We start from the raw sequence: 15002 nt of genomic DNA on the forward strand, positions 1-15002 counted from the left end.
CTCCTTCAAGCACCCGCTTCTGCTCCGTGGGCAAGAGGCCCGGGCGTGCGTTTCCTCACACGGGTGAGGAAGATGCAGAAGACCCCACCCCCCTCTGTCCCCTACAGCACAGCACCATTCACCCGAGCCATGCAAAATGCTCTTCTTGCCTTTCGTTGCACAGTACGCTTTTCTAATGTGAGTTTCTGGATTTTTATTTTGTAGCATGTTTGTGTCATTAGTGAAACTGGAAAAGCAAAATACAAAGCCTAAGATGAGAGTTCAAGTTGAGTTTGGAAGCGTCTGGAGTCCCATTGAAATCATCAGTAGAATGTTCTAGTTCTGTGGCCAGCGGCTCAGTAGAGCTTTATTGCATGTTTCCTCTCAGAATTTTATCCATTTTGTATTTTAGAAATGCCCGTTGCTGCATTCCTGAAGTCTTTATTTGCAGTATGAGCCTATAGACTATCTGTTCTCTTGGCGTGGAGTGTTGTTTGACTTGTGAATGAAAAAAATCTCTTAAACCACACCACTATCGAATGAAAATATTGAAATTGTATCTGTAAGAAACATTTAAAGAGAAGATATATTAGTTTTTTAATTGGTATTTTAATTTTTATATATTACGGAAAGAACAGAAGTGATTGAATACTGTTAATTATATACCACTGTGTGTTCAGAAGAGTAAGGAGCCGTCAGTTTTCATATCAGTGACAGCATCGACAGTATTGTTCTGTTGGAGAAACCACATGTCTTGGAATTACTTTGCTGTTTCAGTAGTATTAACTGTTTTCTCGCGCTTGTTCCAGTGATTTCCGGTGAATCTGTGTCAGCGGTTCCTTTTAAATACAAATCAATAAATTCCAAAAAACGTTACCACATTTTGAATTCTTGGGTGTAAAACTCCTTACAATAAAGGCTGTCTCTTAAAAGAAACTATGCCTACCTCTCATTTCCCTACAAATTAACCTAGTGTCATTTTCTGTCGGTTACCTTTTCCTTGTCTGTTATGTTTTAGCAGCTATTTTAATTGTAATCTTTACCGAGCCCAGCGAATAGCGATTATCTGGTAGAATGTGTGGGTGAGGCTGGTGAAATTCTTACCGACATTTAAGTTTCAGACACACGGTATGCTTTATGACGTGTCACCGTGTTCGAGTAACAGGGCTTTCTCTTGCGATCCTGGTAGATTGTTCAGACCGCGGTCTGGCGGGCATCTCAGCAGTCTGTCTGAGCCGCATCCCGCTGCCGCCTTTGTGTAGATAATACCTCACTGAGAACACAGCACCGACACAGCCTCTTGTTTTCTGGGACCAGGGAGACCGGTTTTAAACCCAGACCCTCAGGGGCCTCTCAGCTCCAGGTGAGGTATGAACCAGCAACCCCGGGAGCCATCTAGCCACATCGCTGCCTTAAGAAGTTTGCTGTCCTTCCCAAGAGCAAAGTAGGGAACTTGAAGTAGTACCGAGTAATAATTTGTTAGGGTCGCGGAGCTTCCTAGTTTATCAAACCTTTTCACTTTGGTTATCTCATTTGATCTTCATAACCCTGTGATGTTGAGGTTGGTGTCGACATGGGTGTAGCATCCACCATAACTCCCGATTCCTCCCCTCCCCTCCCCTCCCCTCCCCTCCCCTCAGCATGTCCTGGCCTCACGGTGGGTTGGGTTTGCTAGGCAAGCGGCCTCCTGCTGCCCATCCCTCTTCCCCTCCCCTTTCCCGGTGCACTTCCCACGTTCTGTTAGGTTGAACCATGTGAAATGACCCTTCTCATAGGTAAAAAAGAAAAACATGCTGTGTGGTTTACATTTGTATGTACGGCCTCCTGTTCGTCTCCCCTCTCCACATCTTCTAGAATGTCAGTTCCATAAGGAAGACAAGAATTTTTTCTTTAAAGATTTTATTTATTTGACAGAGACCGCGAGAGAGGGCACACAAGCAGGGGATGTGGGAGAGGGAGAAGCAGGCCCCCCGCTGAGCAGGGAGCCCGATGTGGGGCTCGATCCCAGGACCCTGGGATCACGACCTGAGCCGAAGGCAGACGCCTAAGGACTGAGCCACCCAGGCGCCCCAAGACAAGAATTTGTATCTGTTTTGTTCACTGATGTATACTCAGTGTCTCGAAGATTTACTAGGAGCTCACATGACAGTTGTCAAATGAGTAGCTAAGAGCTCTGGGTTAGGCTGTCCTAACCTTTGCTTATTAGCACTGTGACATCGAGCTACTGAACTTTGGGGCCTGTTTTCTCAGCTGTAAGTGGGGACAGTGGTGTCTCTTCACAGGCACGTGGTGAGGAGTAAGGAGCTGCCACAATGCAGGTGGAGTGGGACGGTGGCCCGGGAGCGAGCCGGCACGCCGTAAACTGTGGTTGATGCTGAAAGAAATGAATGTTCTGGGACGTGAGGTGCACGGCTAGTCAGCGGCCGAGATTTAAGCTGAGATCTGTCAGATTCTTGCTACTGTAGCATGAGGAGCCTCAGCTGTTTCTCCCGAGTCGGCCGAGCTCGTTAGCTTGCGGTTAGGTCATGTCTTCGCTGCTTGGCTCACCCGTCAAGAATCCCAGCTAGGGGCGCCTGGGTGGCTCAGTTGTTTAAGCGACTGCCTTCGGCTCAGATCATGATCCTGGAGTCCCTGGATCGAGTCCCGCATCGGGCTCCCTGCTCGGCGGGGAGTCTGCTTCTCCCTCTGACCCTCCTCCCTCTCATGCTCTCTGTCTCTCACTCTCTCTCTCTCAAATAAATAAATAAAATCTTTAAAAAAAAAAAAAAAAGAATCCCAGCTAACCACTGGGAACGAAAGGCCTGGGGAGCGCATCCTCTTACCTCATAAGAAGACGCCTCAGACCTTACTTCACCTGCCATCGGGGTGCCTGTTCCCAGTAATTTTATTTCCTTGACCAACTTGCAGCAGATTAAACATCGTCCATTTATAGGATGACAGAAAGGGCACACTGATGGGAGCAGTAGTAATTTCTGGAATAACAGTCTGTCAAGGGAGAGGAAAAGTACTAAAAAGAAAAAAAAAAAGGCCAAAGCCTCCTGGGGCCCTTTTTGGTCATTTAGCCTGGGAGCCACTGGTCACAAATGTCACACGTCCGTAATCCTCGGGACTGCGCTTTCATTTGCTTGATTTTCAGAGACAGGGAAACATGGCATCTTACCATCCGAGGCGATGTGGGTGCTCAAAGACCTGGAAAACTGTGTGTGCCAAACCCTCCACGTGTCCCCCTATTGTGAATGCTTGTATGGGACTACTGTTTGCATCATGCCTGTAATTCCGCGTGTAAAGATGGCCTGCTGGTCTGATTCATCAGCTTGGAGGGTTAATGTCCTCCCCTGCGGTTGAGATTCTAGAAACACACTGTGCACCCTCCGGGTGCCAGGTCCTGGGGAAGACTGGCAAGGTTCCTGGTCTTCTCGTGTGTGCGTGTGTGTGTGTGTCGGCACTGGAGAGTGTGTGTGTGTGTGTGTCTGGGGAGAGAGTGTGAGTGCGTGTGTGAGTGCACGCGCTCTTGTCTGCGCCAGGGAGAGTGTGTGTGAGTGCATAAGTGTGTGTCTGCACCGGGGAGAGAGTGTACGTGTAAGTGTGAGTGTGTAAGTGTGTGTCTGCGCCGGGGAGAGTGCGTGTGCGTGTGTGAGTGTAAGTGTGTCTGCACCGGGGAGAGTGTGTGCGTGTGTGTGTAAGTGTGTCTGCGCCGGGGAGAGTATGTGTGCGCGCGCACGTGTAAGTGTGCGCTGGGGAGAGTGTGTGTGTGTGAGTGTGTGCGTGTGTGTCTGCTGGGGAGAGTGTGAGTGTGAGTGTGTGTAAGTGTGTGCGCTGGGGAGTGTGTGTGCATGTAAGTGTGAGTATAAGTGTGTGTGCGCGCCAGGGAGAGAGTGTGTGTGCGCGCGTGTGTAAGTGTGAGTGTGTGTAAGTGTGTCTGCACTGGGGAGAGAGTGTGCATGTGTGTGTGAGTGTGTGTGTGCGTGTGTCTGCACCGGGGAGAGAGAGTAAGTGTGTGCGCACGTGTAAGCGAGGTGGCGCCGGAGACTGGGGAGGCCGTGTGCCGGGCAGCCGAGGAGCAGGGCTTTTGTGCGCTGGGCAGCAGACGGCGGTCCAGGGCTGTGAAGCAGGGAGCCGGGATTGAGATTCTGTTTGCAGCTTCAGAGGCGCGAGGATGCCCAGGGGCAGTTCCAAGAGTGGCAGGGGTGGCAGGGGCTTGGGGAGTCAGACCAGCACCGGCAGGGCCTACGGCGTCGCGTAAGGCGAGTGCCTTATATGCGTTACGTTTGCTCACAGCACATTTCACGGAAGGGACCGACTCGGAGGCTCAGTTGTCACGTTAGTGGAGGGGAGGCTGCCGGGGACAGATTGGCCGCCATTTCTTCCCCGGGTGATTGCAGTCACATCTCCAGTTCCCATCCTTGTCCCCCGCCCGCCGGACTGACACCCACACCGGCTGGTGCAGCAGTCAGAGTCCAAGGAAGATGTTCGGTTTGGCTCAGATCCTTCTTGGGGCTCCCCATTTGTCAGGGGCAAGCCCAGGTCCTTCCAGGGGTGGATCGCCTGTGGGTCCCGCCTCGCTGCTGCGGGGCGCCCTGGCCACACCACCACCACCACCACCGTAAGGATGCTGAGCTCGCCCCGGACCCGCTCGCTTGCTGCGTGGCCCCCCTCCCTTCGCTCGAGCACGGGGATGGCTGCCAGCCCCCCACGGCTGCTCTCCCCACCTCGGCTCTTGCCCCCTTCCCGCTGCCCCCCTGTGCTGTAGGTAGGCCGTTCTTTTCTTACTCTTGGTGTCTGCTTGCTTTTTTGGGATGATGTTCTTTTAAAAATAGAAGTCAGATAAATAATATTTCTACAAAAAATTTAAATATTTGCGTTTACTATATCATGAAAATTTTCTAGTTATAGAATTTATATGTTTTTGAATGGTTGCATGCATCCTAGTTAATGTACACATTTTAAATCCTCCTGAAGTTTTGATATTATAAAAAGACAAAATTATGAGTTTATATGTCTAAGAAACCTCGAATCACTTCCTTTGTGTAACATTCCAGAATAATAATTGCTGAATAAAGACTGTAAATGTTTAAAAAAAAAAATAGAAGTCAGGGGCGCCTGGGTGGCTCAGTCGGTTGGGCATCTGCCTTCGGCTCAGGTCATGATCCCGGAGTCCTGGGATCAAGCCCCGCGTCAGGCTCCCTGCTCAGCGGGAAGCCTGCTTCTCCATCTCCTACTCCCCCTGCTTGTGTTCCCTCTCTCAAATGAATGAATAAAGTTTTTTTTTTTTTTAAGATTTTATTTATTTGACAGAGATACAGCGAGAGAGTGTGTGGCCTGCAAGCCCGCCTATGAACAAACTAGCCCCCGCCACCTCACATCATCTGTCCTTCTTACTCACTTCACTTCAGCCACACTGCTCTTTTAGTTCCTCAGACCTGCCAGCCCATCCCCCCTTACCTCAGGGCCTCTGTTCCTGCTGTTCCTTGTGCCTGTCACTCACTTGCCCCAGATCAGCCAGGCTGGCTCACGGATCGCCCCAGTGAACCCTTCCCTGATCTCCTCTAACAGCCTCGAGGTCGCGCTCCGTGACGTGACCTGTTTCGGTTGCTCGTGGTCCTCAGCACCACCAGGCACTCACGCGGTCCCCACCGGGCAGAAACGGCCACGGCGGCCACTCTGCCACGCGCTTGGCTGGGAAGGAAGCCGCCCAGGCGGCCGCGGCCAGTTTATTCCTTAGCCTAAGCCTGAGCGGCGCGGGGCCCACGGGATGGCACTGTTCTCCGGCTAAATGTGTGGCCTGCAGCTCTCGCCGAGCTCAGGGGGCGAGTCGGAGGTCCCACGGCTTAGCCCGAACCAGGGAGGCGGATGGGAAGCTGCCTCGTGGCAGACCCGTGAGATGAGGAGGGGGACGACAGACAGCCTTGTGGCAGCTCCTCACACAACTGCTCACCTGTCCTTGCTCCCGGCAGGCTCCCGGGCTGTCTGAGACTTGGGCCCAACGGCAGTCGGCCCTCTCTATGCCGCCTAGGGGGTGGCATCTCTGGCGGAGCTGGTCCCTTACAAGCACCTGCCCAGTGGATTGTGGCTTTCTCTCTCTCTTTCCTGGCTTCCCTCATAGACCCCCAGCCCCGTGAGGGCAGGACCTTGCCCCTCTTCCCTGCTGTGTCCCCAATACCCACCAGAGGGCCTGGCAAACTACGGTGCTCAAGAAGTATCCATTGGATAAATGATAGGAAGTTAAAAAGCAAGTAAAATATTTTAAAATGATAGCCAAATTACCCAGCATGAGAAGCAAAACGTTTTCTCAGGTTGTGCAAGACAAAAACAAAAACAAAAACACGAGCAGAATTTTCTTTCTTGCTAATAGTAGCTAACATTGATTGGGTTATTAAGCACATGCAGTGGACGCATACTAAGCACTGTCGAATCTTTGTGATACCCCTAGGAGGCAGATGTTTTTTCACCATCCTGATTTTGCAAATGAAGAAATGCAGGCCCAGAGAGGTTGTGTAATTTGCCCAAGATCACACAGCTAGACATGGCAGATGAGGAATTTGAACCCAGGCGGTCTTATTCCGGAACCTGCCCTCTTAGTCCATTAGCACTTAACCTTTAGTGCCTGGTTCTTAGGTGGAAACTAATACACTGAGGGCACAGAGAAAAATACTAAGCTCGTTGAAGGGAATAATTCCAAATGACTTGTGTATTTAAACAACTTTTCGAGGTCACAGCTGATCTTTAAGAATGTACACTGACTTCCTCCAGCACTGGGAACCGTTTTCAAAAACAATTGCGGAGTTCCTCCAATGTGATCTCCGAATTTTTCTGCTGGCTTATTTTACGACCCTGTGGGCAGGACCTGGGATCATGACCTGAGCCGAAGGCAGACGCTTAACGACTGAGCCACCCAGGCGCCCCAAGAGTAATGATTTTTTAATGGTTTTTCATTATTAGTTGTAACTTCAAGCATTGCTGATAAAAACTGCCAAATTCTTTCAAGTTTTCTCTTAACACAACACGGGTGTACTTCATAATGAGCCTCCTCATTATGATTCATGACTGAAGTGACTTTCAAACTCCGTAGCTTTACAGTAGAACTTCCTTTCCTGACATTTTTCCCCCCTCTTGCCTTCATCGTGACAATATTCGAGAGCTGTGAACATGAACCAGTTCGGTTCTCCTGCACGGGGCGTTGTCTGGAGCGCTCATCCCGCATCTGCCCACCGGCCCCCGTGTCCTCGTTGCCCTGCCCTTTCCCAAGGGCTTCCCCATTTCCCCGGCTCCACAAGACCTGACGGGTTCATCCTGGATGTGGCAGCTAGCTGGCTGGGCATTTCAGGGATAGCGCTGTGCTCATCACCGTCGGGGCGTCCTGGCTTCCGGGGCCTCCGGGTGGAACAGAGCTAGAAGAGGGAGCACGCACCCTCGCACACGTACACACACATCTGTGTCTATTTCTGCATCTGTGTACGTAGGAAAAGAAAGAGTTCACACTGCGGGCTGCCCTCATCCACACCACAGGATTCATTCTAGCCGCCTTGCCTGACTTCTGAACTTCTCTTCGCTTCGACTTGGAGAATCTGGCTCCATTCACTTGCTTGTTCGACCCCAATATCATGAAGGACTTAATGTGTGCCCGTGACAGATCTAACTAACTAGAGCCCGGTGTCAGTGGGCAGATCTTTTTGCCGTAAGCCTTACGGTGTCCAGTCGCAATACTCTTTTCCAGAATTATTTTCTTCTCCTTCCCTTTTAGCGCAGCTGTGGTATTCACCTGTCATGCAGTTTGAATCATTTGTTAGTGTATTTTATTTAGGCTCCTATATCCTAGTTGTGATTGAGTCTTACAGTGGATCATAATAAGAGTGAGAGCGATACGGAAAGGTCTGCTCAGAGATACTTTGTCCCCTCATCCTGTTCCCATTGCCCCAGCTTCCTGCTCCTCCCACCCACTCGACGATCATCATCTTCCTGGCTTCTCGTGGCAGCCGTGTGTGTGCCGAGCACATACTACGGCTGGGCACGTTCCCCTTCACGGCAGCCCCTTGAGGTAGGTCCTAGTATCACCACCATTTTCTTAGATGAGGGGATTGAGCCCCACAGATGTGAGGACGTTGTCCGAGCTGACATCCTGGCACATAACCGCTACCCCAGCCGGGATCTGACACCAGGAACAACACTGGGACCACCTTTTTGTTAAAATTGTCTGGTCCCTCCTCATCCTGGGTCTCCGTGAAGCTCGGCACGTCTGAAGTCACCTTTCTGAAAATGTTCTGTTCACTGTCGCAAGCCTTGTTCTGCTCCGGCGTGGCTAGACAAGGGCCATGAGGGGCCACCTGGCCTTTGCTTAGGACCTGGGGGAAGATGTTGCCCTCATCGATTCCACCCTCCCCATTTTCCAAAATGTGTTGACACGTCTTGTAAATTTGGCAACCTAGCAATTTCTTTAAAAGGTAACCGAGGCTTCATGGAAAACAGTTGTCTGGGAGCATAGCGGTTCAAGGAGCATCCGCACTTGGCATTGTTGCTGTTCTGTTCAGTAGTGGTGATGGGGCCTTCCTGCGTCTCGGGCTGTGTGCTGGGCATTTCAGGGATAGCGCTGAATGCCAACGGTCCACGTCCTCGAGGGGCTTCAGGTCTAGGAGGGGAAAGGGGCAAGTCTACCAGTGTTCCAACGCAAGGCAAGGCTCCGTTCAGTGCCGAAGAAGAGGGTACACCTAATGTAATGGGACTTCAAAGAAAACTCAGAACGAGGAGGGGGAAGCAGGGGGGCCTTCTGAAAGAAGCTTCAGGGAGAAGCAGCATTTAAAATATGACTTTGGAGGGGCGCCTGGGTGGCTCAGTGGGTCAAGTGTCTGCCTTCGGCTCAGGTCATGATCCTCGGGTCCTGGGATCGAGTCCCGCATCGGGGCTCCCTGCTCAGAGGGAAGCCTGCTTCTCCCTTTCCCTCTGCCTTCCCTTCCCCGGCTTGTGCTCTCTCTCTCTCTCAAATAAATAAATAAAATCTTAAAAAAAAATAAAATACAACTTGGGAGAACAGGAAAGGTTTGAATAGGGAGATAGAGAGGAAGGAAGGCTGGGGAAAGGGTTTCAGCCAAAGGATCTGCTTGGGCAGAGGCATGGGTTAAAAACAAATCACAGGGTAGTGTGGGAAATGGTGAGGAGTCTATTTTGGCCATGGCAGAGGATGTCGAGGGGAGCGATAAGAGAGAAAGCCAGCAGAGTAGATTGGGGTCATTTTAAGGGCTTCTGTATCTGTTAGGTTGATCTAGGCTTCCCGTCAGATTGCCCTGCTCAGACTGGCCTACGCAATAAAGGGCATTAACTACAGAACTGGGAAGCCCAGGAGTAGCTCCAGCCCGCTCGGGGTGATCCCCCGCTCCATGACGATGCCAGGCTCCCATGTGCCTGCCCTGGACCAGCTTCATCCTAAGGCCGCTCGTCCTGTGGCCGGGTGAGGGCGGCCAGTAGTCATCAGGGGCGGGGGGGGGGGGGGGGGGGGGAGGCAAGCTTCACTGAGAACGGCCTTCTGTGTCAACTTGCTTTTAGAAGTGATGAAAAATCCCTCCTGGTGTCCCACGAGCCAGAACAGGCTCAGATGTCCATTTCAGAGCCAGTCACTGGCGATGGGGGGTGGGATTGCCCTCTGCCCCATCAGGCCCACTTCCGGAGCTAAGATTAGAGTCCATTTCCCTTGGGACGCATAGCACAAACTCAGAACTTGGTGAAGAGGACGTAGCCCGGATTCGGTGCTAGGGAGGCAACCAGCAACCTCTGTGCTCTTAAGTGCCAAGAAATTGGAGGATTGTGCTCATTGAGTGAGAAATGGGGAATGTGGAAAAAATGTGAATTTTGATAAACCAAAAATATTCCTGGTTTTCATTGAGTCTAAGATGCTATCAGTTGTTTATTGGGCAAACAACCTGGTTTCTTCAACAAATAACTTGCAAGGAAAAACATGAAGGAGGAAACCTATAGATTAAGAGAGACAGAAATCTCAACCAGGAGCAATGTACGGACTTGATTTAGATCTCAACCCAAGTAAACTTGAAAATACACATTTATGGGGGCGCCTGGGTGGCTCAGTCGTTAAGTGTCTGCCTTCGGCTCAGGTCATGATCTCAGGGTCCTGGGATCGAGCCCCGCATCGGGCTCCCTGCTCCGCGGGAAGCCTGCTTCTCCCTCTCCCACTCCCCCTGCTTGTGTTCCCCTCTCTCGCTGTGTCTCTCTCTGTCAAATAAATAAAATCTTTAAAAAAAAAAAAAGAAAATACACATTTATGACATGAGACAATTGGAAATGTGAACCCCGGCTCGAATATACATTGGTACCAAGGAATTATTGTGGTTTCTAAAATGTGGAATAATATATTGTGGTTACATTAAAAAAAAAGAGCCCTATCTTTTAGAAAATACAGACTAAATTATTTACAGATGAAAACAGCTCGATGTCTGGGATTTGTTTCAAAAAAATACAGGAGTCAGGGGAAATAGGTCATGAGCTGATGATCACTGAAACTGGGTGATGGGTATATGTGGAGTTCAGGATACTATTCTCCCCTTTTATATATGTTTGAAATTTCCCATGATAGTTGTTTTTTTAAGAGGGGGAAGAAAAAGGGGTGCCTGGCTGGCTCAGTTGGTGGAGCATGTGATGTCAGGGTGGTGAGTTTGAGCCCCATGTTGGGTGTAGAGATTACTTACAAATCTTTAAAAAAAAAAAGGAAGAAAAACAAGTTACCAGGATAACCTAATTGAGAAGGGGACATTTGCTGTGGAATGCTCAGCATGTACAGGGCCCCTGCCACCATCTGGCATTAAGAGGACTAAAAAATATATTATCCAGGGGCTGTGATAGATGAGAGATGGCCAAAAATTCTTTTCTAATCTTCCCATTACGGGGTGGAGCAAACTCCCCTCCCCCGGAATCCAGTCTGGCCTTTGAGAGTTGACAATTGACTGCAGTAGAAGTGACGTTTTAGGACTTCCGAGGCTGTTAAAAGAGGCTTTCCAGCTTTGTTTGGCTCTCTTGGAACACTCTGGAAGTCCTGAGCCACCATATGAGAAATTCGACTACCCAGAGTTGGTCATTCTGGAAGCGCCCAATAAACAGTCCCAGCTGAATTCAGTCTTCTACCCAGCCCCACCAAGTCTCCAAACTTGAGTGGAGCCCACACGGAACCTTCCAGACCAGCCCATCTGCTATGTGAAATAAAAGAATCACCCAGCTGAACCCTGCCTGAATTCCTGACCCATAAAATCATGAGATGTAATTAAATGGTTGATGCTTTAAGTCATTAAGTTTAGAGGTAGTTTCTTAGGCAGCAAAAGGTGGCCAGAATAGAGCTGTATATCCAAGTGACAAGTTATTTAAGCGAGGGAATAATAAACCCAGAAGTCAGGATAGTGTTTCTTGGGGGAGGAGCACAGGTAGATTCAAAGGTACCCTTAAGGGCCTAAAGCTGAGGTTGTGTGTTGTGGGTTCTCAAGTATGCATTTTTATTTTATGGGCACATTTCATATATAATATTGTAGGTCCTAAATATCACATCATCAAAAAGACTTTTATAAAAGATCTCAAGCAAACGTGGGAAATGGTGAAATTTGTGAAGTCTGAGTGGTGGGTACACATGATTCTCTATGCTTTATATTTGAAATATGATTCTCTAAGACACTTGAAATCTAATAAAACTATCCTAAAATTAGTAGGACTTCTACAAGGATGAAAAAGAAAAAAACCGCATGTGATATGTGTATACATAAGTGTAGAAAAAGAGGCATGAAAAGTTGAGTTCCCCAAATGTTAATGATTAATATCTCGGGGGGAGGGGGGGTTCTTGTGCTTCTATTGTGCAAACATATATAATATAAAATTTACCATTTTAAACATTTTTAAGTATACAATTCAGTGGCTTTTTTAAAAAAAGATTTTATTTATTTACTTGTCAGAGAGAGCACGAGCAGGGGGGAGCGGCAGGCAGAGGGAGAGAGAGAAGCAGGCTGCCCACTGAACAAGGAGCCCGAAGCGGGACTCGATCCCAGGACCCTGGGATCACGACCCAAGCTGAAGGCAGACACTCAACTGACTGAGCCACCCAGGTGTCCCCAATTCAGTGGCTTTTGCCATCTTCCAAAATTGATGCCTTGTACCCATTCCCAGTAATCCTTCCCCAGTCCTCCTCCCTGTCCCCAGCCCCTGGCAGCCACCACCCTTCGGTTCTGTCTCTGTGAATGTGACCACTCTAGGAACTTAAATGGAAGTGGAATCATACAATATTTGTCCCCTTGTGACCAATATTTTACCTCACGTAATGTCTGCAAGAGTCATCCGCGTTGTCACGTGTGTCAGAATTTCATGTGTCTATGACATGTCCTTTTATCTATTCATCCATCGATGAACATTTGGTGCTATGGACTGAATTGTGCCCCCCCCCAAATCCATATTGAAGCCCAAACCCCCAGTGTGACTAGTTGAGATAGGACTTTGGAGAGGTAATTAAGGTTAAGTGAGGTCATAAGGGTGGGGCCCTAGTCCAGTAGGATTGGTGTCCTTATAAGAAAAGGAAGCAACACCAAGGATGTGTGAAAAGGCCACATGAGGACGTGGCAAGAAGGCAGCTATCTGCGAGCCACCGAGAGAAGTCTCAGGAAAAATCAACCCTGCTGGCGCTTTGGTCTTGGACTTCCAGTCTCCAGAACTGTAAGGAAATAAATTTCTCTTGTTTAAGCTACCCAGTCTGTAGTCTTGTTATGGCAGCCCTACCAAATTAATGCCCTTGGGTTGCTTCCACATTTTGGCTACTGTGAATCAGGCTGCTGTGAACATGGGTATATGAATATCTATTTGAGTCTGCTTTCAATTATCTTGGGTATATATTCAGAAGCGGAATTGCTGGATCATATGATAATTCAAGGTTTAATTTTTTTGGAGAACTGCCATGCTGGTTTCTGCAGTGACTACACCATTTTCCATGCCCACCAGCAAAGCACAAGTGTTCCGTTCTCTCCACATCCTCACCAACACTTGTTACTGTCTGTTTTGTTTTTTAATATTTAAAAATTTTTTAAGTAAGCTCTGTCACCAGCATGGGGCTCGAACTCACAACCCTGAGATCAAGAGTCATAGGCTCTATGACTGAGCCAGCCAAGGCACCCCCTGTTTTCTTGTTAATGGCCATCCCGATGTATAAAATGGTCTCTCATTGTGGTTTTGATTTGCATTTCTCTTAATGATTAGTGATGCTGAGCATCTTTTCATGTGCTTATTGGTTATTTAAATGTATATCTTCTCTGGGGACTTGTCTATTCAAGTTCTTTGCCCATTTTTTAATCAGGTTGTTTGTTTGGTTCTTGAACTTTTATGTATATATCTAAATGTATATCATCAGAAAAAATGAAACTAGTTTTATTGCAGCTGAAACAGAGAAAGGGAGTAATTTTAAAAAGGAAGCTTTTGCTCTCTCATTTTCCCCCCTCTTTTCAATCATTCTTTTTCAATCATTCTGATTATATCAAGAAGAAAGCCTCGATTTGTACTCTTATAGTTTTTAATGCTGATTTTTAAAAATGTGAGAAATACAGAAAACTAGGAAGTGAATCATCCAAATGCAATCAGAAGTGCAGTGTTTTTTTATCCTAATTATAGTCACATTTTATATCTGACCATGACATTTTTTTTTTTTTTTTTGCTTAGGTTTGTGTGTCATACACATTTCCAGGCTACTGCATGAGAAGACCAACATGTGTCTACTGAAAGATTTGGATTCCTATGCTCACCCTCACTTCCTCTCCACTTCTCTGAACCTCACTTTCCACTGAGGGTCCACTTCCAATAACATGGGGTAGGTAGTCAGTAAATGGCAATTCTTAAAAAAAAAAAAGATTTATTTATTTATTTTAGGTAGAGAGAGAGAGAGAGAGAGAGAGATGGGAGTGGGGAGGAGGGGCAGAGGGAGAGGGAGCAAGAAAATCTCAAGCCGACTCCCTGCTAAGCGTGGAGCCCGAGGAAGGGCTCAATCTCACCACCCTGAGATCATGACCAAAAGGACCTATATCCATCCAAAAGGATCCTTCACAAATGAGTGAGAGACAGAGTTTCAGATAAACCAAAGGTGAGAAAATGTGTCACCAGCAGACCTTCGTTACCAGAAACCATTAAAGGGGGACACCTGGGTGGCTCAGTCATTAAGCATCTGCCTTCGGCTCAGGTCATGAGCCCAGGGTCCTGGGATCGAGCCCCACATCGGGCTCCCTGCTCAGCAGGGAGCCTGCTTCTCCCTCTGCCTCTGCCTGCCGCTCCCCCTGCTTGTGCTCTCTGTCTCTCTGACAAATAAATAAATAAATAAATAAAAATCTTAAAAAAAAAACAAAACAAACATTAAAAGGTGTCCTTCAGACCAAAGAGAAATGGCGCCAGAAGGAAATCCGGATGTACAAGAAGGGATGAAGACTGGAAATAGCAAGTCAGTGAGTAAGAAAAAATTATGCTTATTGTAGCTGACTTAAAATGTAAACAACTCTCTTATGGAAAGAACAAAAGCTCTACACTGGGGTTTACAACAGTTGTGGAAGTAAAAGATACGACAAAGCGGCACCAGGAATAGGAGGGCAGGTATATGGAACTAAGTATTGTGTTGGAAGGTTAGTAGGTTTGTGAAGTGTCACATGTAAAGCGAGAAGGGGACAGTTGGAAGTTGGATGTTTCAGGCGTGAAGTATGACTCTAAAGAGACTCTCTAAGTGAAAGGTGTGTATTGTTAACCTAGAGCTACTACAGAAAGTAGCAAAAAGAGGTACAGCTAAGAAGAAATAGCAGGTATCACAAAGAGATATTTTATTAACCCCAAAGAGGGAAGGAAATTCCCCAATATGAATAAATAAACACACTTCTAAATAACCCATAGGCCAAATAAGAAATTATGTGAGAAATTAGACTTACAAACAAAATAAAATCTTTTAAGTAATTTCCATAGCCTGCCCCCCCCCCCCCCGCCTCTCTCTCTCTCTCTTTCTCTCTCTCTCTCTCGTTTCTTCAAATCCT

The 15002-nt window shown here is 47.9% G+C and overlaps 1 protein-coding gene across 2 annotated transcripts in view; it reads left to right on the forward strand.

Moving 5' to 3' along the window:
• HPRT1 (hypoxanthine phosphoribosyltransferase 1) overlaps window positions 1-13858 on the forward strand; it is a 52073-nt gene extending 38215 nt beyond the window's left edge. The window contains exon 9 of one of the 2 annotated variants that reach the window (XM_035008879.1): window positions 13657-13858. In XM_035008879.1, the coding sequence (XP_034864770.1) occupies window positions 13657-13716 (60 nt within the window). In that variant the 3' untranslated portion in view covers window positions 13717-13858. Of the gene's footprint in view, window positions 1-204; window positions 916-13656 lie in introns of those variants that run through there. The other variant, XM_035008886.1, reaches the window with a different exon arrangement.
• Window positions 13859-15002: the final 1144 nt, after the last annotated feature.

Source organism: Mirounga leonina, unplaced genomic scaffold, assembly GCF_011800145.1.
Source record: "Mirounga leonina isolate KUSES-001 unplaced genomic scaffold, KU_Mleo_1.0 Mir_101664, whole genome shotgun sequence".
Classification (NCBI taxonomy): Eukaryota; Metazoa; Chordata; class Mammalia; order Carnivora; family Phocidae; genus Mirounga; species Mirounga leonina.